Below are 27,310 nucleotides of genomic sequence, written 5' to 3'. Positions count from 1 at the left end.
TACTCCTGCCGCCATTCCTCCAGAAACACAGGGGGCCATGTCTGGTAACTCAGGCCCAGATGCAAGAAATATCCCTTCCTTGGCTCTGGCTACATTGCCACCGGGCCTGTAGGGACATGCGCCCTGGGATCAATGGGTGTGGGGATTTCAGAAAGGGGCAAAATTGTTCAGAGTTTCAGGGTGTGGGCTTGTGTACTGGGTAACAGTGGCGATGACTTCATTTTACTTCTTAAAAAGTGGTGGTGGTGCAGATGCAGCTTCCATTATGCCCCCCCCCCCGGAGCATGCACACACAGCGCCCCTTCCCAATGGCGCTGCATCATTACATGCCATCATGCTGGGGCACTGTGTGGGGGAAATGGCAGTGTCACAGTTTCACTCCTGCCCACGATGCTCCCCAAAGCCACCACCCGCAAATGGGCAGAGCGAGGGGGGAGGGCATTTCTGCTCAGCTCGACTTCTCCCACATCCAGTGCACCTCAGTCCAGACGTAATACATACTGAGAACTGTTTCTGTCCACATCGTGTGTGTGGTGACGTGAGCTCCCGGATACAACTGCTCCTGCCACAAGTAGCACGCTCCTCCCTGAGTGTCTCGGGCAAAAAGCCCATGTGGCTACTTCTCTGTATCCTCCCACACTTTGTCAGTCTTCCCTCCACTCCAGCGGTTCTGACTCGGAACCATCAGCAGATGAGCAAACTCTAAGCCACATCAATCACATCACACCTTGACTGATGGGAGGACACCCAAGGAGAGAGCAGCAACACCGAGCTCCAGTGAGGGGAGATGAGGCTGTCAGTCACTTGCTAGGTGTAGCTGCCGTCCTCCCTGTGCTGAAAACTTGAGGATGGATGATTCACCAGCAGACTACTGTCCTCTTTTCCCTTCATCTTCCCTGTTAAGCTTCTTCTTGAATAAAGAAATAAACTTCAGCAGCAGAAGAAACGGGCCGGAACAGGAGAGCCACACTGCAAGATGGGACTGGGGAGAAGGCGTCTTTGAACTACCCCACCCCTGTGGGACAGTGTTCGGTGTGCTCGGACATCACACAGGCAGGCACACAGCAATGCTGGAAGTGGCTACCTGGCACTGCGCTCTGATAAATGCAGATACATTTTTCTTGCCCAGGAACATAGGAATGGCCGAGAAATCCACCATGGACTCCAGTGGGGCCGGATTCTTTAGAATCCAGCCCCCTGGAGTCCATGGCGGAACAGACTACACCCCCACCACCACCCCCTGAAATCCCCCCGGGACGGACCTTACCTGGCAGTGGCTGCTCCAGGTTGGATCGTCGTCTTCCTTCCACAGGTGGGCTGCGGAATGAAATGGTGGCCGTCATAGCGGCCGCCATTTGCGTCCCTGCTCTTTGCCGTGATAGGCTACATAAATATATACGTAGCCATTCACGGCCACGGGCAGGGATGGAGGCATTCAAGATGAGGGCAGGGACGCAAATGAGGGAGGCATTCAAGATGAGGGCAGGGCAGGGACACAAATGGCAGCTGCTACGACGGCCGCCATTTGCAGCCGCAGCAGCCCAGCAGCGGATGGCAGTCCAGGTGCGGATGGGCCCGGCTGGCGGCTCCGCAGACTTGGATTCCGGGGGGAGGGAGGGATTCCCCCCCACACACACAGATGCCACCAGCTGGAATGGTGAGTGGAGTTCATACACCCCTACCAGCAAGACAAACGTCTGTCTGGATATGAGTGAAAAACACTCCTGATTCTATCAGAGATGAAAGGCCAGCTCTTCCACCGCGCGCTTAAGCAGCTCCTGTTGTCAGTCTCGTAGCTGCTCACTGACAGAGTGAGTGCGGAACACATGTCAAGTCGGTTGTGATGGGTAGCAATTTTGTGAAAGCTGAAAACCTTCCTTCAGTTTCAGGAGGCCGCTCTCCCCACCACCCCGATGTGGCTGCATCACTCACCACCATCCCTTGGAGCTGAAAAAAATTGAGCTGTCATAGGAGCTAAGCAGGAGACAAGCCCAGCCACAGAAAACAGGAACATGTTTCTGTCTGCTTCTGGCTTTTGTGTGGGTGCCCATTCCAACCCATCCAGCCAAACTGCCTGAATAAATAGGTTCAAAAACAAACACAAAACCAACATGCACAGGAACTATAGAGCGAAGCAGGATACAAAGAGGTGAGGTGGGATAAATATCACATATCTATATTCTATTTTTAGTTAGCCCCACAGCATGCAGATGGGCATTTTTCTGCCCTGCCTTTTGGTCCCAAGACAGACACACAAACATGCATGTACATGTATACTGCAGTTTACAGTTGAGCAGAGGCGTTGTGGCAAATTTTGAAGTGCAGATGCTCATCATGACAGTCTCTATAGCCATGCCTACAAGGAGTGTCCAAAAATCCAGGCAGCTGTGTGGATCCATATCAACAAACTAGTTCGAACACTTTTCATCTCCAGGAGCAGGTCTTTTGTAAAGCTAATGGCTCTTAATGGCTCATTCAGGACCAAGCCAACCCCAAATACTTTGCATTGCTTTACAACAGAGAAAAATATATTATTGTTAGGGAAATTCATTTTCCCCCAGCTATTGAGAGAACTGCAGCTAAACTCATAGGGAACCAGGAATTCTGAGGCAGGCGGTAGATGACGTCAGCATCTCTGCTAATAAAAAAACGCGCCAGTTCTTAGGATGTCTGGGAGACAAAGAGCTATGTGTCAGTTGTTGTTCAAAGAGCATGGACAGATGCGCTGCACCTGGGCAGTTCTTCAGATACCCTTTTAAGCGTCAAATGTCAAGGCCAGCACTTCGAATGGAACTAAGGCGGAGGTACTTGACAAGCTCTGACGCTCGTGGTTCAAATGCTGAGGGCTCTCCAAGCTCCAGAGAAATATCAGGGCCAAAACCTTCTATTCACATTCAATAAATACTCCCCTCCTCTTCCCCTGGTGCATCCAGGCCACAAGAGGTGAATTTCTCTCAGGCCTCAGCCCCAGAACCTATCATTTGTGAATTAAGTGCTGCCTGAATGTAAAATGAGGAAAAAGGCTGGCATGTGTATAAGAAGTGAGACAAAAGGCTGGTGTGTCCGTGTGCATGTGTGTGTGTGTGCGCGCACGTGTGTGTGCAAGTGAATTTGTGTGTGCAAGCGTGCAGGCAGCAGCAAAGGCAGGCAAGAGAGGCCTAGAAAAGGAGAGGTGAAGAAAGCAGGACAAACTGGGGAGGATGGGTAAAGGAGGTAAGTTGATCAGGGAGAGAGAACTGGAGGGGAAGGTGATTCCCCCCCCATGCCCGATTTTGGTTGAATGCTAGAATGTTCTAAACTATATTGAAGGCAAAACCTCACATGGGGCTTGGTGGTTACATGACAATAATTTGAAAACTTCTTTGCAATTACCTTATTAGCTGTGAAAGATAACATACATTTAGCATAACATAAATTTAAGATTAACAGAGGGAGCAATCCTATGGCCACTTGTCAGTGACTAGTTGGCCATAGGATATCTGGTTTTCCAGGAACCAACCTTAGAGCCTGCACTCCGAGGTTGATTCCCGGAGAACTGACCTCCCCTCACTTCCACGCTGCCTCACAGGCAGCATGGAAAAGCCCCGTGCGCCACACTTGCAAGAGGAGTGCGGAGCGGCCAAAATTGGGCATTCCTGGTGGAGGGGGGGGGCGTTCCAGGGCAGGGAGGGCAGAAACGCCTGTACAACACATCCAATGTGTCATATGGCAGCCTCCCCTCCTGCTCAGCCGTCACGTGGCTGGATGGCCGCAATTGGCTGTCTAGCCGAAAATGCAGAGCAGGAGGAGCGGAGAGGGAACGGCCCCCTCCATGCTTCTCCAGCCCTGCCTTGGCTAGGCGGTCACCTCTGAGTTCGGAAGCAGGCGCCTATCTGCGTAGGAGTGCAAGGATTGCAGTTGATGCAGCTGGCACTACAAATATCCCCTCTGAAATCTGAAATTTCCAACATGGAATATTAATAATGGGCGGGGTGTGTGTGGAATTAGTGCTAAGGGCTGTTGAGTCACCAGGATTTTGAAATCAGTTTGTTAGAATACACTTTGCCGTAAATTTCCGCAGTAGTTGTATTGTAGTTCTTTAGACTTCTCAAATCTTTGGCAGAAAGAGAGGAGGTGTCTCTGGAGTAAGGAGGCCATGTGGATATCTCTGGCTGTAGTGTGGGTAATTCAGTTGTGGCAATGAATGTACCTTCCTCCTGTTTCTCAGTAATGCCATTTTGGCTACATCCAGAAATTCAGTGTGGTATAGTGGTTAGAGTGTTGGACTGGGACTCGGGAGATCCGGGTTCTAGTCCCCATATGGCCATGAAGCTCACTGGGTGACTTTGGGCCAGTCACAGACTCTCAGCCTAACCTGCCTCACAAGGTTGTTGTGAGGATAAAATAGGGAGGAGGAGGATAATGTAAGCTGCCTTGGGTTCCTTGCAAGAGGAAAAAAGGCGGGGTATAAATGCAATAAATAAATAAACAGTTATCATAACTCAGCATCTAAGTTCATTATCAGTATGAACATTCATTATCAGTATGTGTGTGTGTGTGTATATATACGTTAAAAGTTTTATTGCACGCTTTAATACTGATAAACAATACAACGTCCGGTATACTGAGTACAAGACATGCAAACCACAGTGGCAGAATGGACATCAATTTTTGGACACAGTTCTAAAGGCTCTGGAAAATCACAAGAGTCTTTGCCTGGTACTGAAAAGACACCAGAGCAGGGGCCAGGCAGCCTTCCCTTGGGAGGGTTTCCAAGACAGAGTGCCACAACCTATCAGGCCCTGTCCCCAGTCTCCTCCCACCACGGATGACAGGGCACCGAGAGGAAGGCCTCCAAGGATTAGCTTAATGTACAGACCAGGAGAAAGGTGACATTTTTTAAGAACTGTACAGATAAATTTGCAGGGACTGGTCCCAGAGCTTTGGCTATTGCACAGTTTGAAATGTAATAAATAAATGAATAAAATAAAAATAAACAACCTAGCAATGCTCTTTTGAACTAATGGAAGCTTCCAGGCAGAACTCAAAGGCTGCCCCACATGCACTGCACTGCAATAGTCTCATCTTTTGGCTTCCATAGCATGGGTAACCATAGTCAGACTGTCTCACTCTGGGATGGGCCACCCTGGGGCACCAGCCCCAGCCTCAGTGCCCTCCCACTGACAAAGCTGTCTGTCCATGTTGTCTCCATTTTGACCGTCTTTTTAATTAACTGTGCTTGGCTGAGCACTTTTCCCAGCACAATTTGGATGTAGTTCTTTTTCTGGAAGGCTGACTTGCATGGTTTCCCTATTTGGTCTCTGTGCCCCCCCCCCCTTTAAATATTTGTGTACAGTATTATCACAGATGCAAGGTCTGTTAACCACACACCTGGCTAATAGTCCAGGATGATGGGTTGTTTCATCAGGGGACAGCAGATAGCAGGAGATGTTCTATGGGTGGCTTGGAATCTCTTTCCGGTCTTAGAATGTAGTGCCCATCAGTGTTTGGGAACGTAACACCCTCCAGCTAGTGTGAAGGGCCATGGAGTTGTATCCAATGTTAGTCTTACTTAGAGTACAACCCCAAAGGAGATTATGCCCTGTAGCACTGACTTTTGGAATGTCTTGGTGCTTGAGAAGTGGAGACCATGTCACAATAGGTTTATTCTCCTGCAGAACTGAAATGATTTGTCTTGTGCTACAAGAGGCAGTGATGGAAAAGCAGCTGCATCTGAAGAGGCTAGAGGAGTACATCTCCCTCCAGCTAGGAAGTAGGATTAAAACTAAAACCTAGTTTCCATTCCTCCCCTTCTTTGTGTTGTTTTGTCATTAATTAGTTGGTAAGCCTGTGGGCACGATAGTTACAGATGGTCTTACTTTTTAATTAATGTGCAGTGCCTACATAATATTACACACTTCATAAATAAGAATCAACAGTGGTGTCCAACCATAGACAAATGTGCACGTATACCAGTTGTAGAAAGTCACAGTCTGACTCCATTTTTCACAAACAGCAGGTTAGGGGGCCAACCTGTTCCTGGGCTGTACCACTTCAGACTGCAGGTGGGAGCTCTCATGATGCAATGTTTCTCCATATAACAATCTTCCCTGCACACAAAACATTGGAAGGTCAGGAAGAATGCTTCTGGATTCACTTTTTTTCATGAGATGCCAGATTTCTATGTACAGGGATGTTTCACATCCCATCATATCAGTTTTCATATGCAGCCTGGAGTGGCAGAGTTCAGACACAAGTTGCCTGCCTCAAATTTTGTGCAAGGACTAGGCCTGAGAATTTCCTCCTACAGAAGGTAGAGGAAGGAAATTGAGGATTGAAGCTGTACTTCACAAAGGCATCCTAGAGTAATAAAGGAACTGGCAGAAGAACTCTCGGAACCACTGTCTATTATCTTTGAGAAATCATGGAGGACGGGTGAAGTGCCAGATGAATGGACGAGGGCTAATGTTGTCCCTACCTTCAAAAAGGGTAAAAAGGAGGAACCTGGGAACTACAGACCAATCAGTCTGACATAAATCCCTGGGAAAATTCTGGAGCAGATGATAGTGATCCATCTGGAAGCACCTTGAAAACAATGCCGTGATTACTCGAAGCCAACATGGATTTGTCAAGAACAAATCCTGCCAGACGAAACTGATCTCATTTTTTGATCAAGTCACCTCCCTTGTGGACCGTGGGAATGCTGTAGACATCATATACCTCGACTTCAGCAAAGCTTTTGACAAAGTGCCCCATGATCTCCTGATGAGCAAACTAGCTCAAAGTGGGTTAGATGAAACAACTCTCAGGTGGATCCACAGTTGGCTACAGAATCGGACACAAAGAGTGCTTATCAATGGGATCTTCTCCAACTGGGGAGAGGTAATGAGTGGGGTACCTCAGGGCTCGGTCCTGGGCCCAATGCTCTTCAACATTCATAGAATCATAGAATAGTAGGGTTGGAAGGGGCCTATAAGACCATCAAGTCCAACCCCCCGCTCAATGCAGGAAGCCAAGTCAGAGCATCCCTGACACATGGCTAGCCAGCCTCATCTTGAATGCCTCCAGTGTGGGAGAGCCCACCACCTCCCTAGGGAATTGGTTTCATTGTCTTATTGCTCTAACAGTCAGGACATTTTTCCTGATGTGCAGCCGGAATCTGGCTTCCTGTCACTTGAGCCCATGATTCCGTGTCCTGCACTCTGGGATGATCGAGAAGAGATCCTGGCCTTCTTCTCTGTGACAGCCCTTCAAGTACTTGAAGAGTGCTATCATATCTCCCCTCAGTCTTCTCTTCTCAAGGCTAAACATGCCCAGTTCTTTCAGTCTCTCCTCATAGAGCTTTGTTTCCAGTCCCCTGATCATCTTTGTTGCCCTCCTCTGAACCCTCTCCAGCTTGTCTGCATCCTTCTTAAAGTGTGGTGCCCAGAACTGGACACAGTACTCAAGATGAGGCATATACAGTGCTGAGTAGAGGGGAACTAGTACTTCACGTGATTTGGAAGCTACGCTTCTATTAATGCAGCCCCAAATAGCATTTGCCTTTTTTCAGCCACATAACATTGTTGGCTCATACTCGGCATGTGCTCTACCATAATTCCAAGATCCTTCTCACTTGTAGTATCATTGAGCCAAGTATTGCCCATCTTGTAACTGTGCATTCGGTGTAGAACTTGGCATTTATCCCTAATAAATGTCATTCTGTAGTTTTCTGCCCAGCACTCCAGCATATCAAGATCACTTTGAATTCTGTTTCTGTCTTCCAGGGTATTAGCTATCCCGCCCAATTTTGTGTCATCTGTAAATTTGATCAGCATTCCCCGCACCTCCTCATCCAAGCCATTAATAAAAAATGAGCAAATCAGTATAAAGCAATCAGTCTGTAAGCACCTTGAAAACTATGCAGTGAGTACTTGAAGTCAACATGGATTTGTCAAGAACAAATTGGGTCAGACGAATCTGATCTCATTTTTTGATCAAGTAACCTCCCTTGTGGACTGTGGGAATGCTGTGGACATCATATACCTCGACTTCAGCAAAGCTTTCGACAAAGTGCCCCATGATATCCTGATGAGCAACCTAGCTCAAAGTGGGTTAGATGAAACAACTCTCAGGTGGATCCACAGTTGGCTACAGAATCGGACACAAAGAGTGCTTATCAATGGGATCTTCTCCAACTGGGGAGAGGTAATGAGTGAGGTACCACAGGGCTCAGTCCTGGGCCCAGTGCTCTCCCACATTTGTATTAATGATTTGGATGAGGAGGTGGAGGGAATGCTTATCAAATTTGCAGATGACACAAAATTGGGCGGGATAGCTAATACCGTGGGAGACAGAAACAGAATTCAAAGTGATCTTGATAGACTGGAGTGCTGAGCAGAAGACAACAGAATGACATTTAATAGGGATAAATGCCAAGTTCTGCACCTCGGAAAAAGAAACCAAATGCACAGTTACAAGATGGGGGATACTTGGCTCAACAGCACTACAAGTGAGAAGGATCTTGGAATTGTTGTAGATCACAAGCTGAATATGGCCAACAATGTGATGTGGCTGCAAAAAAGGCAAATGCTATTTGGGGTTGCATTAAAAACATTCTGCTTCATTGACTACGCTAAAGCCTTTGATTGTGTGGATCACAACAAACTGTGGCAAATTCTGAAAGAGATGGGAGTACCAGACCACCTTACCTGTCTCCTGAGAAACCTGTACGAGGGTCAAGAAGCAACAGTAAGAAGCGGACATGGAACAACCTATTGGTTCAAAATTGGGAAAGGAGTACGACAAGGCTGTATATTGTCACCCTGCTTATTTAATTTATATACAGACTACATCATGAGAAATGCCGGGTTGGATGAATCAGAGGTCAGAATTAAGATTGCTGGGAGAATTATCAACATCCTCCGATATGCAGACGATACCACCCTAATGACAGAAAGCAAAGAGGATCTAAAGAGCCTCTTGTTGAGGGTGAAAGTGGAGAGTGCAAAAGCTGGTTTGAAACTCAGCATTAAAAAAACGAAGATCATGGCATCTGGCCCCATCACGTCCTGGCATATAGAAGCGGAAGAAATGGAAGCAGTGACAGATTTTACTTTCTTGGGCTACAAGATCACCGCAGAAGGTGACTGTAGCCATGAAATTAAAAGATGCTTGCTCCTGGGGAGGAAAGCTATGGCAAACCTAGACAGCATAGTAAGAAGCAGAGACATCACCTTGCCGACAAAGGTCCGTATAATCAAAGCTATGGTTTTCCCAGTAGTAACGTATGGCTGTGAGAGCTGGACTATAAGGAAGGCTGAGCGCCGAAGAATTGATGCGTTTGAACTGTGGTGCTGGAGAAGACCCTTACGAGTCCCCTGGACTGCAAGGAGGTCAAATCAGTCCATCCTAAAGGAAATCAACCCTGAGTGCTCATTGGAAGGACAGATACTGAAGCTGAAGCTCAAATATTTTGGCCACCTAATGCGGAGAGAAAGCTCCCTGGAAAATACCCTGATGCTGGGAAAGGTTGAAGGCAAAAGGAGAAGGGGACGGCAGAGGATGAGATGGCTAGATAGCATCACTGATGCAATGAGTATGGACTTGCGCACGCTCCGGGAGAGAGCGCAGGACAGGAAGGCCTGGTGTGCTATGGTCCATGGGGTCACATAGAGTCGGACACGACTTAGCAACTGAACAACAGCTTCCAAATCCTGGGAAGTACTAGTTCCCCTCTGCACATCACTGTTTAGGCCTCATCTGGAGTACTGCATCCAGTTCTGGGCACCGCACTTTAAGAAGGATGCAGACAAGCTGGAGAGGGTTCAGAGGAGGGCAACAAAGATGATCAGGGGACTGGAAACAAAGCGCTATGAAGAGAGACTGAAAGAACTGGGCATGTTTCGCCTTGGGAAGAGAAGACTGAGGGGAGATATGATAGCACTCTTCAAGTACTTGAAGGGCTGTCACAGAGAAGAAGGCCAGGATCTCTTCTCGATCATCCCAGAGTGCAGGACACGGAATCATGGGCTCAAGTGACAGGAAGCCAGATTCCGGCTGTACATCAGGAAAAATGTCCTGATTGTTAGAGCAATACGACAATGGAACCAATTAGCTGGGGATGTGGTGGGCTCTCCCACACTGGAGGCATTCAGGATGAAGCTGGACAGCTGTCAAGGATGCTTTGACTTCGCTATTTTCAAGAAAATCTGTCAAAGCAAAGAGCTATAATTTTTTTGTGCTTCCACATACATGCATGGAATTTGGTGACCTCAGCCCCCATAGTGCTGACTGAGTCTGCCAAATTTCAGGCAGTTTTGTCCAGTGACTTTTGTGCTAGTCACAGGTAAAGTTTGCTATTTTCAAGAAAATGTGTCAAAGCAAAGAGCTATATTTTATTTGTGCTTCCACATACATTCATGGAATTTGGGGACCTAGCAGGCCCTGTGGAGCTGACTGAACCTACCGAATTTCCGACAGGTCAAGTGGTTTTTGTGCTAGCCATGCATAAAGTTTCCTTTTCCCAAAGTCTAAAACAAAAAGTAAAAACTATTAAGTCATCCAGGGGATTAGCGATCCTAATCAGAAGGTGTTTAAGGTGACCATTAGGAGGTCACTATCCATAACCTCTGGTGTAGGGTTTTTTTGAGGAGCAAAAAACCTCTCTCCCCCTACTTTTCTTTTCTGCTCTTACATGCCCACTGTTGGGAGCTTGCCTGCAATTAAATTTTGAAGAGGGAGAAGGAAGGGAAGAAAGAGCTCCATGTGAAATACAGGTATTTCACACAGCATCTGATTTTACTGCCCCGAACTGGAATCTTTGTATTCTGCAGAAGTTTAGTAGCTACAGTACAGCAAAGAATCCAAACAGCCTCCACAAACTTCTTTCTCCCCCTCCACTTTAATTTCTCCTAAATAGCTGTAGGACTCAAATAATCCCAAAGGAAGGGTTAGGACTATATGGCGTCATGATCAAGAAACTGTGGGAGCTTTTAAATTGGTTCTACATAATGAGAAGACAGGAGACCCTGGAGAAGATGCTGATGCTAGGGAAAGTGGAAGGCAAAAGGAAGAGGGGCCGACCAAGGGCAAGGTGGATGGATGATATTCTGGAGGTGACAGACTTGACCTTGGGGGAGCTGGGGATGGCGACGGCCGACAGGAAGCTCTGGCGTGGGCTGGTCCATGAAGTCACGAAGAGTCGGAAGCGACTGACCAAATAAACAACAACAACAAAAACAGTTTTAAAAAAGCTAGAAAAAGCACTCACCCACCTCACCTCATAAAGCTCATTTAAGTACGTGCAGTCATTGCAAACCCTGCACAGCCTCCTAAATTCCTCTGAAGTACCACCTCTCTGAAAGGAGCCACTTGGCTTAGGGAATTCTCTCTACCCCCACCCCACCCCCATGCACTTTCCCAATCACCATTCTTTTCTTCTTCTCTCCCCTATCCTTTTCTTTCTTTCTTTCTTTCTTTCTTTCTTTCTTTCTTTCTTTCTTTCACCCAGAGCATATCTTGGGGAATTCTTAAAGAGAATTCTCTTCGGTGGGCAAGAGAAGTTTGAACTGTATTTGACTTCATACAAACAGACAAGAGGGTTGGCTTTTCTCCTCCTCCTCACTCAAGTCTTTGAGAAGAGTGGGTTCACATGGGTGCAGAGAAACAAAACTGGGGCTGTTTTGTTTGTCAGTTGCCATTATCCAGCAATAGGAAGGGCTGCAGCTCAATGGTAGAGCACATGCTTGGCATGCAGAAGGTCCCGGGTTCAATCCCCAGCATCTCCAGGTATGGCTAGGAAAGAATCCTGCCTGAAACCCTGGGCTCAAGTGACAGGAAGTGTCAACAATTCTGGGCTAGATGGACCCAGGGTATAAGGCAGCTTCCTATGTTCCTATGAACAGAAAGCTTTAATTTAAAAAAAAAAAAGGAATTTGGGGTTTGTTTTTTTAAGTGGAGGGGAGATAAATATTGCTAATTTATGCAATCCTATGTATGCCTACTGAGAAGTCCCATTATGTTTAATGAGGCTTACCCTCAAGAAAGTGTGCATAGGATTCCAGCACAAGTTACTTTTGCAGGGAGGTTTGCACCTTGATGTTCTGCATGTTTACTCAGAAATAAGTCCTGAGTTGTGAGCATGGTACTGCAAGCTTAACACAGTACCTACCCAATTCCGTCTAATGAATTGACTACCCTCTCAGCTCAGTCCTATGCATGTTATGTCATTTGTGAGTCGGGGGGGGGGTGTTTTTTGCATGAACTCTAGCTTCAGTGGTGAGGGAAAAGCACTTAGTACATGCTCAGAGTTTCTCCATATTTTAACCCTAATTTTGAAAACAGACTCATTGGCTGAATCCTGATTATAAAGGAAAGTTTATAATGTTTGGGGCTTTTGGAGTTGGAAAATAGGCAAGTAAAGGGGGACATGATTGGGGTGCATAAAATTATGCATGGTGTCAAGAAAGTGGATAGGGAGAAAACTCCACCTCTCATAATTCTAGAACCTAGGGTCACCCCATGAAGTTGAATGATGGGAGATTCAGCACTGATAAAGTCCTTCTTCACACAGCTCATAGTTAAACTGTGGAATTCACTACCACAAGATGCAGTGATGGCCACCAATTTGGATGACTTTAAAAAGGGATTAGACAAATTCATGAAGGATAAGGCTATCAGTGGCTCTTGATCCTGAAGGCTATATGCTACCTCCAGAATCAGGGGCAGTATGCTTGGGATCATAAGCATGAGTGTGATTTTGCACTCATGTCCTGCTAGTGAACTTCCTATAGGCATCTGGTTGGCCACTGTGCAAACAGAGTGCTGGACTAGATGGACCCTTTGTCTGATCCAGCACAGCTGTTCTTATGTTATTATAAGTTATCATATTTGCTCAAATAAATAGAAATGAGAAATGGAGGACGAAATGCCCACTTTCATCTAAGGGCAAATGAGTGTTCTCTCTGAAAGCAGACCTTCTGATGCAATGTGTCATACAAGCAATATTTAAGTGGGTGACTCTGGTCTTTGTTGTACACACTATTAATGGCTTATTCCTACCAGCAGTGCGGTGGGTGGGGTAGCAGATAACAAATAAATGGACTTCCTAGGTACTGCTAGGATATATATAATCATGGCCCCATTGTGATAAGTGGTGTGCTCCTTTTTGGTGCTCCTGGTTCCAGAGGACAATGTTTGAGCAACGTGGACATATTTTAACGTAGCAGTGGGCACTTATCCATCATTTGCAATAATGACACTTCAGTCTTCCAGAGTTTGGCAGACTGGGAATGTGTCCGTCCCGTCCCGTCCCCCCCTTAGCTAAGCTTTGCTTTTCTATTTCAAGTCTTTCTTGCTCCATGTTTTCTCTAATCACCTATCACTGCTGTCTGACTTTTTTTTTAATGCAACTTAATTCAGCCACATGACTAGCCATGTTCTCATGCCACAGGAGCATCATGTTGCCAATTCTGTGATATTTTGATTCACTAAGCACATAGCCAGACCGTATCCTCTTCATCTCTGGAATCTGCATTGTCAGCATGGAGCTCACAATGACAGTGAGACCATAGCTTCCTGACATCCATGACTAGAGCTCAAGGAAGTGGAAAGAAGAGTGGCTAAAATGTACTGAATGGTATGGCCTTTTATCTTAGAAATTAGGCAATGTTCCTTGGATTGCTAATAGATATTGCTAACGAGGAGTGTAGAGATTAAGAAAATGGAAAATAGACAACAAGAGAACAGCTAGTTCTCCATAGGGATGGCGGAGAATTCTGCCACAGACTCCAATGAGGCCGGATTCTTAGAATCCAGCCCCCCCCCCCCCCCGGAGTCCGTGGCGGAACAGACCACCCCGCCACCCCGCGAAGTCTGACCTGGCCAGATCCTACCTGGCAGGCTGGCATCACTGGATCTGGCCGGGTCCGTCCACTGCCCCGTGTGGATGCAAAATGGTGTCCAGCATAGAATCATAGAATAGTAGGGTTGGAAGGGGCCTACAAGGCCATCAAGTCCAACCCCCTGCTCAATGCAGGAATCCAAGTCAGAGCATCCCTGACAGATGGCTGTCCAGCCTCATCTTCAATGCCTCCAGTGTGGGAGAGCCCACCACCTCCCTAGGTAATTGGTTCCATTGTCGTATTGCTCTGACACTCAGGATGTTTTTCCTGATGTTCAGCCAGAATCTGGCTTCCTGTAGCTTGAGCCCATGATTCTGTGTCCTGCACTCTGGGATGATCAAGAAGAGATCCTGGCCTTCCTCTCTGTGACAACCTTTCAAGGACTTGAAGAGCGCTATCCTATCTCCCCTCAGTCTTCTCTTCTCCAGGCTAAACATGCCCAGTTCTTTCAGTCTCTCTTCACAGGGCTTTGTTTCCAGTCCTCTGATCATCTTTGTTGCCCTCCTCTGAACCCTCTCCAATTTGTCTGCATCCTTGTTGATGTGTGGTGCCCAGAACTGGACACAGTACTCCAGATGAGGCCTAATCAGTGCTGAGTAGAGGGGAACTAGTACTTCCCGGGATTTGGAAGCTGCCTTTTTTGCAGCCACATCACATTGTTGGCTCATCTTCCGCTTGTGATCGACAACAATTCCAAGATCCTTCTCGCTTGTAGTGTTGTTGAGCCATGTATCCCCCATCCTGTAACTGTGCATTTGGTTTCTTTTTCCTAGGTGCAGAACTTGGCATGTATCCCTATTAAATGTCATTCTGTTGTTTTCTGCCCAGCGCTCCAGTCTATCCAGATCACTTTGAATTTTGTTTCTGTCTTCCTCCAAAGTATTAGCTATCCAGCCCAATTTTGTGTCATCTGCAAATTTGATCAGCATTGCCTGCACCTCCTCCTCCAAGTCATTACTACAAATGTTGAAGAGCACTGGGCCCAGGACTGGGCTACTGTAGTTACTGAGATTCCTGTGAATCGAAGTAACACAGTTAGAGAGCCTTAATACGAAGCTTTGAAGCTTCAATTGATCTCAGCAGTGCAGCAAGAACAGTATGTTCCTCTAATGATTGTTCATCTAATGAAGGAAGTAATGGGGGGGAGAAGGAGATTGTTCCTGTCCCCCCTGTGTTTCCCACCACAAACCAATTAGTGTCTACTCAGAAGTAACTCCCAGTGTGGACAATGAGTCTTGTCCCCTGAATCTGCACATCAGAATTTACAGAGATTCCCCCCACATTGAAATAGCACATTTTAAAGCACTAATTCCCTAAAAACAGGGGAGAAAACTTCCTAGGATTTTATCAAAGAAGAAAGGGGGGGAGCCTGGATGGGGGGGAACCTCTGTTTTGGTTTAGCAGCCCCTGCCAGTCAGATGATGTTCATGCTGCCCCCCCCCCAGTATGTTCTGTGAAGCAACTTTTACTGGTGCAATACACTTGCTCATGGAGCCCTATGTGGTGCAAAGCCACTCCTTGAAAAATCTGGGTAAGCCACGATTGCCTTCTCCTTCCGTTGTTGTGGAGAAAGTCCCCAGGACATTAACAGCTTTAGTTCAATGGAGTTACCGTAGTGGACAAATAAGAGATGCATGTCTGTGCCTACATGCGTCAAACCTTTGCCTGAAACCATCTAGCTGTTTGGCATCTTGCTCCACCTTGAATCACACACCCTTGGGTGTGCGCATGGGCGCGGGGGATCATGAAGTGCTTCAGTGATGGAACAAATGAATTAATGCACCTGGAAATGTTCCATACAGCAATTTACTTTGAATCCACCTTTTGTTCTCATAGATCAAACTTGACAGATGGGATGGGTTGTTTTGCCCTGTTTTGCTTGTGTTTCTTGTACAATTTAAAGATGTGGAATAAAAGGTTTGTTGAATGAGGAGGGGGGGTGTTTTATTGTTTTTAATAAACTCATCCAGTTCTTCTATACTGGAAAGTTTCTAATAATGAATTACTTTGATGTTCTTGCCAGGCCTAATTTTACAACAAAACATTTCATCAAGATGGCACCTGCCAAGTGCGCCTGGGATGTCCAGTAAATACCGAATGGTTTTCCCCTCAGCGCCCTGAGGACAAGAGTGCCTGCAGTGAGCCACTGTGTGTGATTTCTAGAACATTGGCAAAGCAAAGAATTTGGCCGCTCAAAATCGAAGGTTTTGCCTTGTCAATTAAACCAGCATTTGGAAAAGTGTTTTGGTGGCAGTGAAGGGTCACCAGGGGAAATATGTAGCAAAAGGGGGATGTTTCACTTCCCCCATTCTTTCTGAAGGAAGGTGTATGCATGTGGGGCGGATTATCCCCAGTAATACATTTAGGCAGAAAATAAATAGATTTGGGGCAAATTATTCTATACTGCTTTTGTGCAGCTCCTATTCATTTTAAAGATGGTTATCCAGAATAATATCCTAGTAGACTGTAACCATTATTTATGTAGTGTTACGGGAGCAATCCTATGGCCACTAGACAGTGGCTAGATGGCCATAGGATATCTGGTTTTCCAGGAACCGACCTCAGACCCCGTGCTCCGAGGTCAGTTCCCAGAAAACTGAGCTCCCCCCACATCTGCCCTGCCTTGGAGGCAGCGCAGAGAAGCCCTGTCCTCTGCACTCGGAAGAGGAGCATGGAGCCATCTAGACAATTGGCTGTCTAGCCGAAAATGCAGGGCAGGAGAAGTGCCAAGGGAATGATCCCCTCCCTGCCTCTCCTGCCCTGCATTGGATAGGCAGTCACCTCCGAGTTGGGAGGCAGCCGCCTATCTGAATAGGATTGCGTCCTAAGCCCACCTTTCCTAAGCACTGGGAACATAGGACTATACTTTATACCAAATCAGACCCTTGGTCCACCTAGCTCAGCATTGTCAACTCTGACTGGCAGTCGTTCTCCAGAGTTTCAGGCAGGAATCTTTCCCAGGCCTATCAAGAGATGCTGGGGATTGAACCCGGGACCTTCTGCTTGCAGGGTATGTGCTCTGCTACTGAACTGTGGCCCTTCCCCATTGCTGGCATAGCTCTGAAAGCAAGGAACGTCACAGATTCAAGACAGAGTTCAGTAAATGCATGAAGGATATCCTGTGCTTCCTGTTCCCCTGCCTTGACTGTGAGCTCCTTCACACGGAGCTTTTATCCTGCGATTGAGATTGCTCCTTCACGGAAGTTTGCGGGCTCTTTACACGACGCTGTGATCGTTCAGAGCATCTCCTGCACTAAATGCCCTTTGTTCTGTTTTTAAATAGATCGCAGTTAATGAGCTATCAAATTACCTCGTTGTGTTCTGCTTCAGTTCCCTCCCTGAAAAAAGAAAAAATGGCAAGAAGAGGAGCGAGATCGATGAAAGACGATGGAAGACTCAGATACGGGGAGAGGGAGGGAGAAGGGGGCATGGGGAAAGGAAACACGTAAAAAAGGGAGTTGTTGTGATCCTGCATTTAAAATGGAAGCAGAAAGCCCTGTTTTAAATGCAGGATTTTAGGCTGGTGTAGATATGCTCTGTGACTCACTGAGATCCCGAAAGGGAGAGCTGCTCGCATGTTACCCCTGATCTGGTTCAGTGCATCTTCTCAAGATTTTCAGGACATTCATTCCACTGTCCATAGGTGTGCTTCTAAAGCTTAAACCTCGATGCCCTGCTTGTATCTCCTTCTAGGCTGGACAGCAGCGCTGGTGGGAGCAGGAAATTGCTGTGAATGGGAAGATCCAGAAAGGAGAATTAATTACTTACAACTTGACAGAGCTGATCAAGCCCGAGGCTTACGAAGTTCGCCTGACACCAGTCACCATATTCGGAGACGGTGATTCCACCATTCGTGTCATCAAATACAGTGGTAAGAAGACGATGAGTGTGAGGCCTCCTTTGCAGAGAAAGTCCATCGCAGAGGTGAGCAGCATGTGGCCCTCCAGATGCTTGGGCCTGCAACTCCCATCAGCCCTGGCCAGCAGAGAGGGATCGTGGGAGTCGTAGGCCAAAACATCTAGAGCACCACAGGTTGCCCGCTCCCGGCCTATCGGAATATGAGCCCGAGGCTGCCAGGTGCCGGCCTTCCAGACCCTGCCGGGAATGGCGAGCTCTGTCACCAGTAGGCCAGACAGGAGCTGGGAGGGGCCCTGCGTTCCTCTGGTGCCACTGGCTCTAGCCAGACAAATTGCCCCACCTGCTTCTCTACCAAATACCCCATGCGTATGAGAGCGGGCTGTAAGGAGACCTAATCCTCGTGAACCTGCTGATTCTGCCTCCCTCCACACTCCCCGAAGCCGGTTCTCCCTCAGCCAGGCTTACGCATCATTTCAGGGTCCGAGTGGGGAACAGATCTATTAGACATGACGTGTGTGGGCGTGCATGCATTGGCGGGTGGGAAGACAGAAGCACTCCTTTCCCAGTACTTTTCTGCAAGTGCCGCTCCGCTCTGCCTTAGCGTGGCGAAGGACAGACAGGCCCCAGGCACCCCTGTTTCCTTCACAACATCTAGCCATGCCCAGAGAGGGAGAGATCCGAGAGACCATGTAAACCAGGGATCTCCAGCCTTTTTGGACCCATGACACATGAGGGAATTTGAGGAACTGCTGTGGGCACCGCCACAAAATGCCTCCTATGGAAGATGTGGCTAGTCACATAATGGCTGCCATGGGGGCCTGGCTGGTCAAGAGGTGTGTGTGTGTTGTGGTGGGGGGGGAGAGAAATAGTGAGGCTAGAGGCTGGGAGGGAGAGGAAAGCGGAAAGAGTTGCTTCTTGGCCCGCCGTCCACACAGACCTTTCCCCTTTGCGCTCTCTCTCTCTCAATCCCTCCCGACTCCCACCCTCCAGTCTTGCTCTTTCTCTCCCCCAACCCCTCTCCTCCCCATTTCTCTCCCTCCCCTGTCCCGAGCCTTCTTCTTTCTCCCCCCCCCCCGGCCCCAAGCCTCGCTCTTTCTCTCCCCTCTCCCGCTTTACCCTGCTTTCTCTTCCTGCCCACTGAACAGTGACAGGTTCGGGAACAGGAAGGAGAACCTGGTGCCCCAAACTCTTTCCCCGTTTTTATTAAAATGTTGTTTGGGGAGGGGGCAGGGGGCGGTAGGGATGTGCGAAAGTCACTTACCTTTTCGAAGGGGTGATTTGCGATGGGGGGGAGGCGCTCTGCACCTCCCCCTGAAATCCTAACCCAGCCAGCTCCGCTCCACGGCAACTCCGCAGAGCTGCCAGACGGGTGCATTCGCAGGCGTGCAGAGCCTGCGGATGCAAATGGCGGTGGCTACGGCGGCCGCCATTTGCGTTCCTGTTCTTTTGCCGTGATAGGCTACATAAATATTTACGTAGCCTATCACGGCAAAAAAAGAGGGGCGCAAATGGCGTAGCAGCTGCCCTTTGCACCCCTGTCTTTCGCTGTGATAGGCTACGTAAATATTTACGTAGCCTATCATGGCAAAAAAATAGGAACGCAAATGGCGGCCACCGTAGCCAGTGCCATTTGTGTTCCCTTTTTTTGCCGTGATAGGCTACGTAAATATTTACGTAGCCTATCACGGCAAAAAAAGGGATGCAAATGGCATCCCTGCGTTAGCCGTGATAGGCTATGTAGGTATTTACGTAGCCTATCATGGCAAAAATGGGGAAGCGAATGGCGGCCACAGACGAGGCCACCATTCGCAAAGCAGCACGAATGGCACCAGGTAAGTGTTCCGTTTTGCGCGCCTCTCGCGGGGGGGGCTTTGTTCTGCCATGGATTTCGGTGTGCTGAATGCGCTGGCATTTGGCCTCACTGAGATCCGTGGTGGAATCCTCTGACATCCCTAGGGGGCGGGGAGCTTCTCATTGGGCCCCCGGTACACTCAGCTTTTGAAGGCCACCGACGATGCCCCTGAATGGCAAGGGCTTCCAACTACCGCAGCAGCCTTGGGGCAGGGCAGCCTTCCCCAGGCTGAGGTGCTGCAGATGTGCTCAGCTGCAACTCCCATCATCCCCAGCCAGGCTTGGGGTGGTGGTGTGGTAGTCCCACACATCTGGGGGGCCCAAGACAGGGCAAGTCTTCTTACCAGTCAGTGACAGGGGGCTAAAAGTAGCCAATTCTACCAGCACTTTTAAAACAAATTAATTGTCATAATAGAGCACAACCCTTTGGCAGCTGGAAGCAACTTCTTCAAAGGCCAGAAATGAAGCTGTTACCAGCAAGTAACGAGAGGCAGTTAACTGAATGTTTACAACCCCCCTCGCCCTCGTTTCAGAGGGCTGTCTGCACTCCACGTCCCTTATCATAAATGCTGCTTTTACAAGGCAAGAAGAAACCAGAGTCCCTCTTTAGGCCCCTGGGCCACCCAACCAATCCGATCAGGCACCAATCCGACTCAGCCCCTGGGTCTCAGCTGGATCAGGTCCCAATAGCTGCACAGACTACAAGGAGCTGGCTCCAGAGGAGGTCTGCTGGGATGGGCCTTGTAACCCAGATGGAAAGCCAAAGCCCACGATAGACCTATTCATGGTAGAGAGGTCTGTCAGCGGCTAAAAAGAACCTCCGGAGAGGACCCTTCATGTCCGACTTGTGGGTTTCCTGAAGGCATCTGGTTAGCCATGTGGGAAGCAGGATGCTGGACTAAAAGGACTGTTCAGTTTATTTCTTTATTTACAATTTTTACATGCCGCTCCACATCACAAGATTTCAGAGTACTGAACAACAAAGATAAAAGAATAAAACACCATGTTAAAGCAACTAAAACATTTTAAAAGAATCAAATTCTGCATTTAATAAACTGCAGCTGGTCCCTCAAGGAAGGCTTCTTGAAATAATGTCTTCAGGAGGCGCTGAAAGCAACACAAGATTAGCACCTGCCTGACCTCCGGAGACAGGGGGCCACCACACTCAAGGCTCTTTTACTGCTGGACTCCAGCCAGGCCATGGGTCCCTGTGTTGGTCTGATCCAGCAGGGATCTCCTTAATGCAAGCATTTAACTCAGGCTGAAGGGCCTGGCAGGATACAGCAGGGGGCACAGAGGCTAAGGGGCTGACTGGGAGACAGAAAGAAGCACACAGGTGTAGCTTGGTGCTTTTGGTCCACGGCACGTTGACCAGGTGGATGGAGGCAGTGTGGCAGGCCTTGAAGCCCTATAGCACCAAGTGGAGTGGGACTGGCACTCTCTGATCTCCTGACTTCTGAGTTCCAGCCAGTTTAGACATCAGGCTTGAAAATGCCCACGGTTCCTCGCTGTGACCATGGTGCTGGTGGCATTGCAAGGAGGGGATGGGTACCTGCCCAGGAGGTCTCCTCAAAGGCAGGACACAAGACCTGTTGAAATTAATATTATTATGCCATCAGAGTGTAAGAGGACAGGTCCCTGCCCCAAGGGGCTTACAGTCTAAAATTCAGCATGAGGAAACCACAAAGGAAGTGGGGGAATGAGACTAAGGCTGTGACCCTATACCTTCTTGCTAGGGAGTAAGCCCCATTGAACTCAGTGGGGCTTGTTGTTGTTCAGTCGTTCAGTCGTGTCCGACTCTTCGTGACCCCATGGACCATAGCACGCCAGGCCTTCCTGTCCTGCGCTCTCTCCCGGAGTGTGCTCAAGTCCACATTCATTGCATCGGTGATGCTATCTAGCCATCTCATCCTCTGCCGTCCCCTTCTCCTTTTGCCTTCCTGTCTTTCCCAGCATCAGGGTCTTTTCCAGAGAGTTTTCTCTTCGCATTAGGTGGCCAAAATATTTGAGCTTCAGCTTCAGTATCTGTCCTTCCAAAGAGCACTCAGGGTTGATTTCCTTTAGGATGGACTGATTTGACCTCCTTGCAGTCCAGGGGACTCGTAACAGTCTTCTCCAGCACCACAGTTCGAAAGCATCAATTCTTCGGCGCTCAGCCTTCCTTATAGTCCAGCTCTCACAGCCATACATTACTACTGGGAAAACCATAGCTTTGATTAGATGGACCTTTGTCGGCAAGGTGATGTCTCTGCTTCTTACTATGCTGTCTAGGTTTGCCATAGCTTTCCTCCCCAGGAGCAAGCGTCTTTTAATTTCATGGCTACAGTCACCGTCTGCGGTGATCTTGGAGCCCAAGAAAGTAAAATCTGTCACTGCTTCCATTTCTTCCCCTTCTGTATGCCAGGAAGTGATGGGGCCAGATGCCATGATCTTCGTTTTTTTAATGCTGAGTTTCAAACCAGCTTTTGCACTCTCCTCTTTCACCCTCAACAAGAGGCTCTTGAGATCCTCTTCGCTTTCTGCCATTAGGGTGGTATCGTCTGCATATCTGAGGTTGTTGATAATTCTCCCAGCAATCTTAATTCTGACCTCTGATTCATCCAACCCGGCATTTCTCATGATGTACTCTGCATATAAGTTAAATAAGCAGGGTGACAATATGCAGCCTTGTCGTACTCCTTTCCCAATTTTTAACCACTCGGTTGTTCCATGTCTGGTTCTTACTGTTGCTTCTTGACCCTCGTACAGGTTTCTCAGGAGACAGGTAAGGTGGTCTGGTACTCCCATCACTTTAAGAATTTGCCACAGTTTGTTGTGATCCACACAATCGAAGGCTTTAGCGTAGTCAATGAAGCAGAAATAGACGTTTTTCTGGAATTCTCTTGCTTTCTCCATGATGCAGCGAATGTTGGCAATTTGATCTCTAGTTCCTCTGCCTCTTTGAAACTCAGCTTGTACTTCCGGTAGTTCTCGTTTCACATACTGCTGAAGACTAGCTTGTAGGATTTTGAGCATCACCTTGCTGGCATGTGAAATGAGCGCAATTGTGCGGTAGTTTGAACACTCTTTGGCGTTGTCCTTCTTTGGAACTGGAATGTAAACTGACCTTTTCCAGTCTTGCGGCCATTGTTGAGTGTTCCAAATTTGTTGGCATATTGAGTGCAGCACTTTAACAGCATCATCTTTTAGGATTTTAAATAGCTCAGCTGGAATACTGTCATCTCCACTAGCTTTGTTGTTAGTAATGCTTCCTAAGGCCCACTTGACTTCACTCTCTAGGATGTCCGGCTCAAGTTCAGTGACTGCACTATCATGGCTATCAGGGACATTCAGATCTTTCCTGTATAGTTCTTCTGTGTATTCTTGCCACCTCTTCTTAATCTCATCTGCTTCTGTTAGGTCCCTGCCTTCCTTGTCCTTTATCATGCCCGTCTTTGCACAAAACGTTCCCTTGAGATCTCCAATTTTCTTGAAGAGATCTCTAGTCTTTCCCATTCTGTTGTTTTCCTCGATTTCTTTGCATTGTTCATTTAAGAAGGCCTTCTTGTCTCTCCTTGCTATTCTCTGGAACTCTGCATTCAGTTGGATATATCTTCCCCTTTCTCCCTTGCTTTTCGCTTCCCTTCTTTCCTCAGCTACTTGTAAAGCCTCATCAGACAGCCACTTTGCTTTCTTGCATTTCTTTTTCTTTGGGATGGATTTTGTTGCTGCCTCCTGAACAATGTTACGGACCTCCGTCCATAGTTCCTCAGGCACTCTGTCTATCAGGTCTAATCCCTGAAATCTATTCCTCACCTCCACTGTATATTCATAAGGGATATGATTTAGGTCATACCTGAATGGTTTAGTGGTTTTCCCTACGTTCTTCAATTTAAGCTGAAATTTTGCAAGAAGCAGCTCATGATCTGAGCCACAGTCAGCTCCAGGTCTTGTTTTGACTGACTGTATAGAGCTTCTCCATCTTTGGCTGCAAAGGACATAATCAATCTGATTTCGATTTACTTCTTTAAATTTACTGATTTACTTCTGAGTAAATACATATAGGATTATGCTGCAAACTAGCTGAAGCCTGTACCTGTTGTCTTAGCTGACCAGTGGATCACCATCAGAGCGCTACACATTTCCACTGCTTGATCCTGCAGTGTTGCACAGAAAACAATGAAAAAAGGCCACACTGAAATTATGAAAAAAAATAATGGAAAAAAGACCACCCTGGAGTCTGAATGGAAGCACCCTGAAAAAAAGGCAAAATCTTTGCTGCTGCTGCCGCAGACAAAAAGGCAGGCGGGGGGGGGGGGCATTGTTTTAGGAAAACGAGTCACTTTGGTTTGTGTGACTTGTCGCACATGCAATTAGAAGTTTACTGAGAATATTAACACTCTGATTCATTGGTCTTTGGCTGCAGGAGGAAAAGAGCTGGCAGGGGCGAGAGAAAAAGATGACTCAGATCACTGACTGGGTTGTAAATGCTTAACTAGTCCTTGCCTTTCATTTGAATCCTTACATAGTAAATGTTTATAGTATCACCTGTATTTATACTCACTCACCGCCAAAAAGGAGCCAGTTAGCCAGGTATTGTCTTCCACCATCTCTAGGACAGCAATACAGCTCCTGCATTTGGGTAGTAGACACAATCAAATTGATGCCAGAAATGTTCCGGAATTAGCAGATTAATTTCTCTAGGTTCAAATTACTGATGTATGTTTTTGCTCCAGGGATGGGTGAGGTCCCCAGCATTCTCCAAACATCGCCTCGCCACTCATCTCATACCTGAGTCCCATTCATGTTGTGGATCATTGCTCGCTCTGTGTGAATGGGAAAATGCACAAATCAGGCAGCAATCGAATGTGGAAGTTGCACAACTTTCCCCTGTTCGATTTGTGCAAATTTCCTCCATAAACTCAAGTGGGGCTTAGGAGATTTGTGCAAACGTGAACTGGAGAAAGTTGCACATATCCAATACGAGCACAGTCTATGGGGGAAATTAGCACAAATTATGAAATTTGTAATTTAGGAAATTTGTGCAAATTGAACATGAGCACATGTTAGACAATTTATGAAATTTTTCGAAGAGCTCGCACTTGCATTCAAAGTTGTGAACAGGGCTTGTTTTGTGAGCAAAAACAAAATTCTCATACCTCCGTAATTTATTAAAGCTACATAGTGCGTTTTAGCCAAAGCACTCAAGGTGATTTGCCGCGTAAAAGAATGGCTTACTGATCCAAGAGACACAATACAAATGGAAAGAGGAATGGGAAGGGAATCATAGAATCATAGAATCATAGAATAGTAGGGTTGGAAGGGGCCTACAAGGCCATCGAGTCCAACCCCCTGCTCAATGCAGGAATCCAAGTCAGAGCATCCCTGACAAATGGCTGTCCAGCCTCGTCTTGAAGGCCTCCAGTGTGGGAGAGCCCACCACCTCCCCAGGTAATTGGTTCCATTGCCGTATTGCTCTGACACTCAGGAAGTTTTTCCTGATGTTCAGTCGGAATCTGGCTTCCTGTAACTTGAGCCCATTATTCCGTGTCCTGCACTCTGGGATGATCAAGAAGAGATCCTGGCCTTCTTCTCTGTGACAACCTTTCAAGTACTTGAAGAGCGCTATCATATCTCCCCTCAGTCTTCTCTTCTCAAGGCTAAACATGCCCAGTTCTTTCAGTCTCTCTTCATAGGGCTTTGTTTCCAGTCCCCTGATCATCTTTGTTGCCCTCCTTTGAACCCTCTCCAGCTTGTCTGCATCCTTCTTCAAGTGTGGTGCCCAGAACTGGACACAGTACTCCAGATGAGGCCTAACCAGTGCTGAGTAGAGGGGAACTAGTACTTCCCGGGATTTGGAAGCGATGCTTCTATGAATGCAGCCCAAAATAGCATTTGCCTTTTTTGCAGCCACATCACATTGTTGGCTCATATTCAGCTTGTGATCGACGACAATTCCAAGATCCTTCTCGCTCGTAGTGTGGTTGAGCCACGTATCCCCCATCTTGTAACTGTGCATTTGGTTTCTTTTTCCTAGGTGCAGAACTTGGCATTTGTCCCTATTAAATGCCATTCTGTTGTTTTCTGCCCAGCACTCCAGTCTATCCAGATCACTTTGAATTTTGTTTCTGTCTTCCAAAGTATTAGCTATCCCTCCCAATTTTGTGTCATCTGCAAATTTGATCAGCATTCCCTGCACCTCCTCCTCCAAGTCATTAATAAAAATATTGAAGAGCACTGGGCCCAGGACTGAGCCCTGCGGTACCCCACTCGTTACCTCTCCCCAGCTTGAGAAGGTCCCATTGATAAGCACTCTTTGAGTCCGATTCTGTAGCCAACTGTGGATCCACTGGATCGTTGTTTCATCTAGCCCACTTCGAGCTAGTTTGCTCATCAGGATATCATGGGGCACTTTGTCGAAAGCTTTGCTGAAGTCGAGGTATATGATGTCTACAGCATTCCCACGGTCTACAAGGGAGGTGACTTGATCAAAAAATGAGATCAGATTTGTCTGGCAGGACTTGTTTTTGACAAATCCATGTTGGCTTCGAGTAATCACTGCATTGTTGTCAAGGTGCTTCCAGATGGATTGCTTTATGATCTGCTCCAGAATTTTCCCAGGGATTGATGTCAGACTGACTGGTCTGTAGTTCCCAGGTTCCTCCTTTTTACCCTTTTTGAAGATAGGGACAACGTTAGCCCTCCTCCAGTCATCTGGCACTTCCCCGGTCCTCCATGATTTCTCAAAGAGAATAGACAGCGGTTCTGAGAGCTCTTCTGCCAGTTCCTTTATGACTCTAGGATGCAGTTCATCTGGCCCTGGAGATTTGAACTCATTCAAAGTAATGAGGTGTTCCTTGACCATATGCCTGTCGATCTCAAGCTGCAATCCTGCCCCTTCAGCCTGTACTTCGCCTTTGCCAGGGGGGTCATAGACCCTCTTTTGGGAGAAGACTGAGCCAAAGTAGGAATTGAGCACCTCTGCCTTTTCTTTGTCCTCTGTTATCATTTTGCCATCCTTATTTAATAGCTGAACAACCATTTCTTTCCTCTGCCTTTTACTATGCACGTAGCTGAAGAAAGCCTTTTTGTTGTTTTTAGCATCCCTCGCTAACCTCACCTCGTTCTCCGCTTTAGCCTTCCTGACGCCATCCCTGCAATTCTGTGCTACCTGCCTGTACTCTTCCTTTGTTACTTGGCCTTCTTTCCACTTCCTATATGTGTCCTTTTTTGTTTTCAGGTCATCCCTAAGCTTTTTGTGAAGCCACATTGGCTTCTTCTGTTGTCTTCCACCTTTTCTTCTTGTTGGAATTGTTTGTGATTGTGCCTTGAGAATTTCCTTTTTTAAAAGTTCCCACCCATCTTGGACTCCTTTTCTCGCTAGCATTGCTTGCCATGGGACCTTACTGATCATTGTTCTGAGTTTATTAAAATCAGCTTTCCTAAAATCCAGGGTACGCGTTTGAGTACACTCGGCTTTTGCTTCCCTTAGAACCAAGAACTCAAGTACAACATGGTCGCTTTCCCCCAGAGTTCCTGTAACTGCTACTTTATCCACTAAGTCATCTCTGTTGGTTAGGATCAAGTCAAGGATAGCCGATCCTCTAGTTCCTTCCTCTACTTTCTGTAGGAGGAAGTGATCCTCCACACAAGTCAGGAATTTCCTGGAGGGGCCATGTTTTGCAGAATTTGTCTCCCAACAAATATCGGGGAAATTGAAGTCCCCCATTACTACTACATCATGCTTCCTTAAAACATTG

At 47.3% G+C, this 27,310-nt stretch overlaps 1 protein-coding gene across 3 annotated transcripts in view; it reads left to right on the top strand.

The window, feature by feature from the left end:
- MDGA2 (MAM domain containing glycosylphosphatidylinositol anchor 2) overlaps window positions 1-27,310 on the top strand; it is a 682,071-nt gene that overhangs the window by 591,041 nt on the left and 63,720 nt on the right. For all 3 annotated transcript variants that reach the window (XM_084833668.1, XM_084833657.1, XM_084833679.1), the window contains exon 11: window positions 17,556-17,733. In XM_084833668.1, the coding sequence (XP_084689794.1) occupies window positions 17,556-17,733 (178 nt within the window). The remainder of the gene's footprint in view (window positions 1-17,555; window positions 17,734-27,310) is intronic.

The sequence above is a fragment of the Heloderma suspectum genome, chromosome 1 (assembly GCF_057233095.1).
Source record: "Heloderma suspectum isolate Gila_16-S chromosome 1, 16-S_ref, whole genome shotgun sequence".
Lineage (NCBI taxonomy): Eukaryota > Metazoa > Chordata > Lepidosauria > Squamata > Helodermatidae > Heloderma > Heloderma suspectum.
This window is presented reverse-complemented; position numbering and strand designations above follow the sequence as displayed.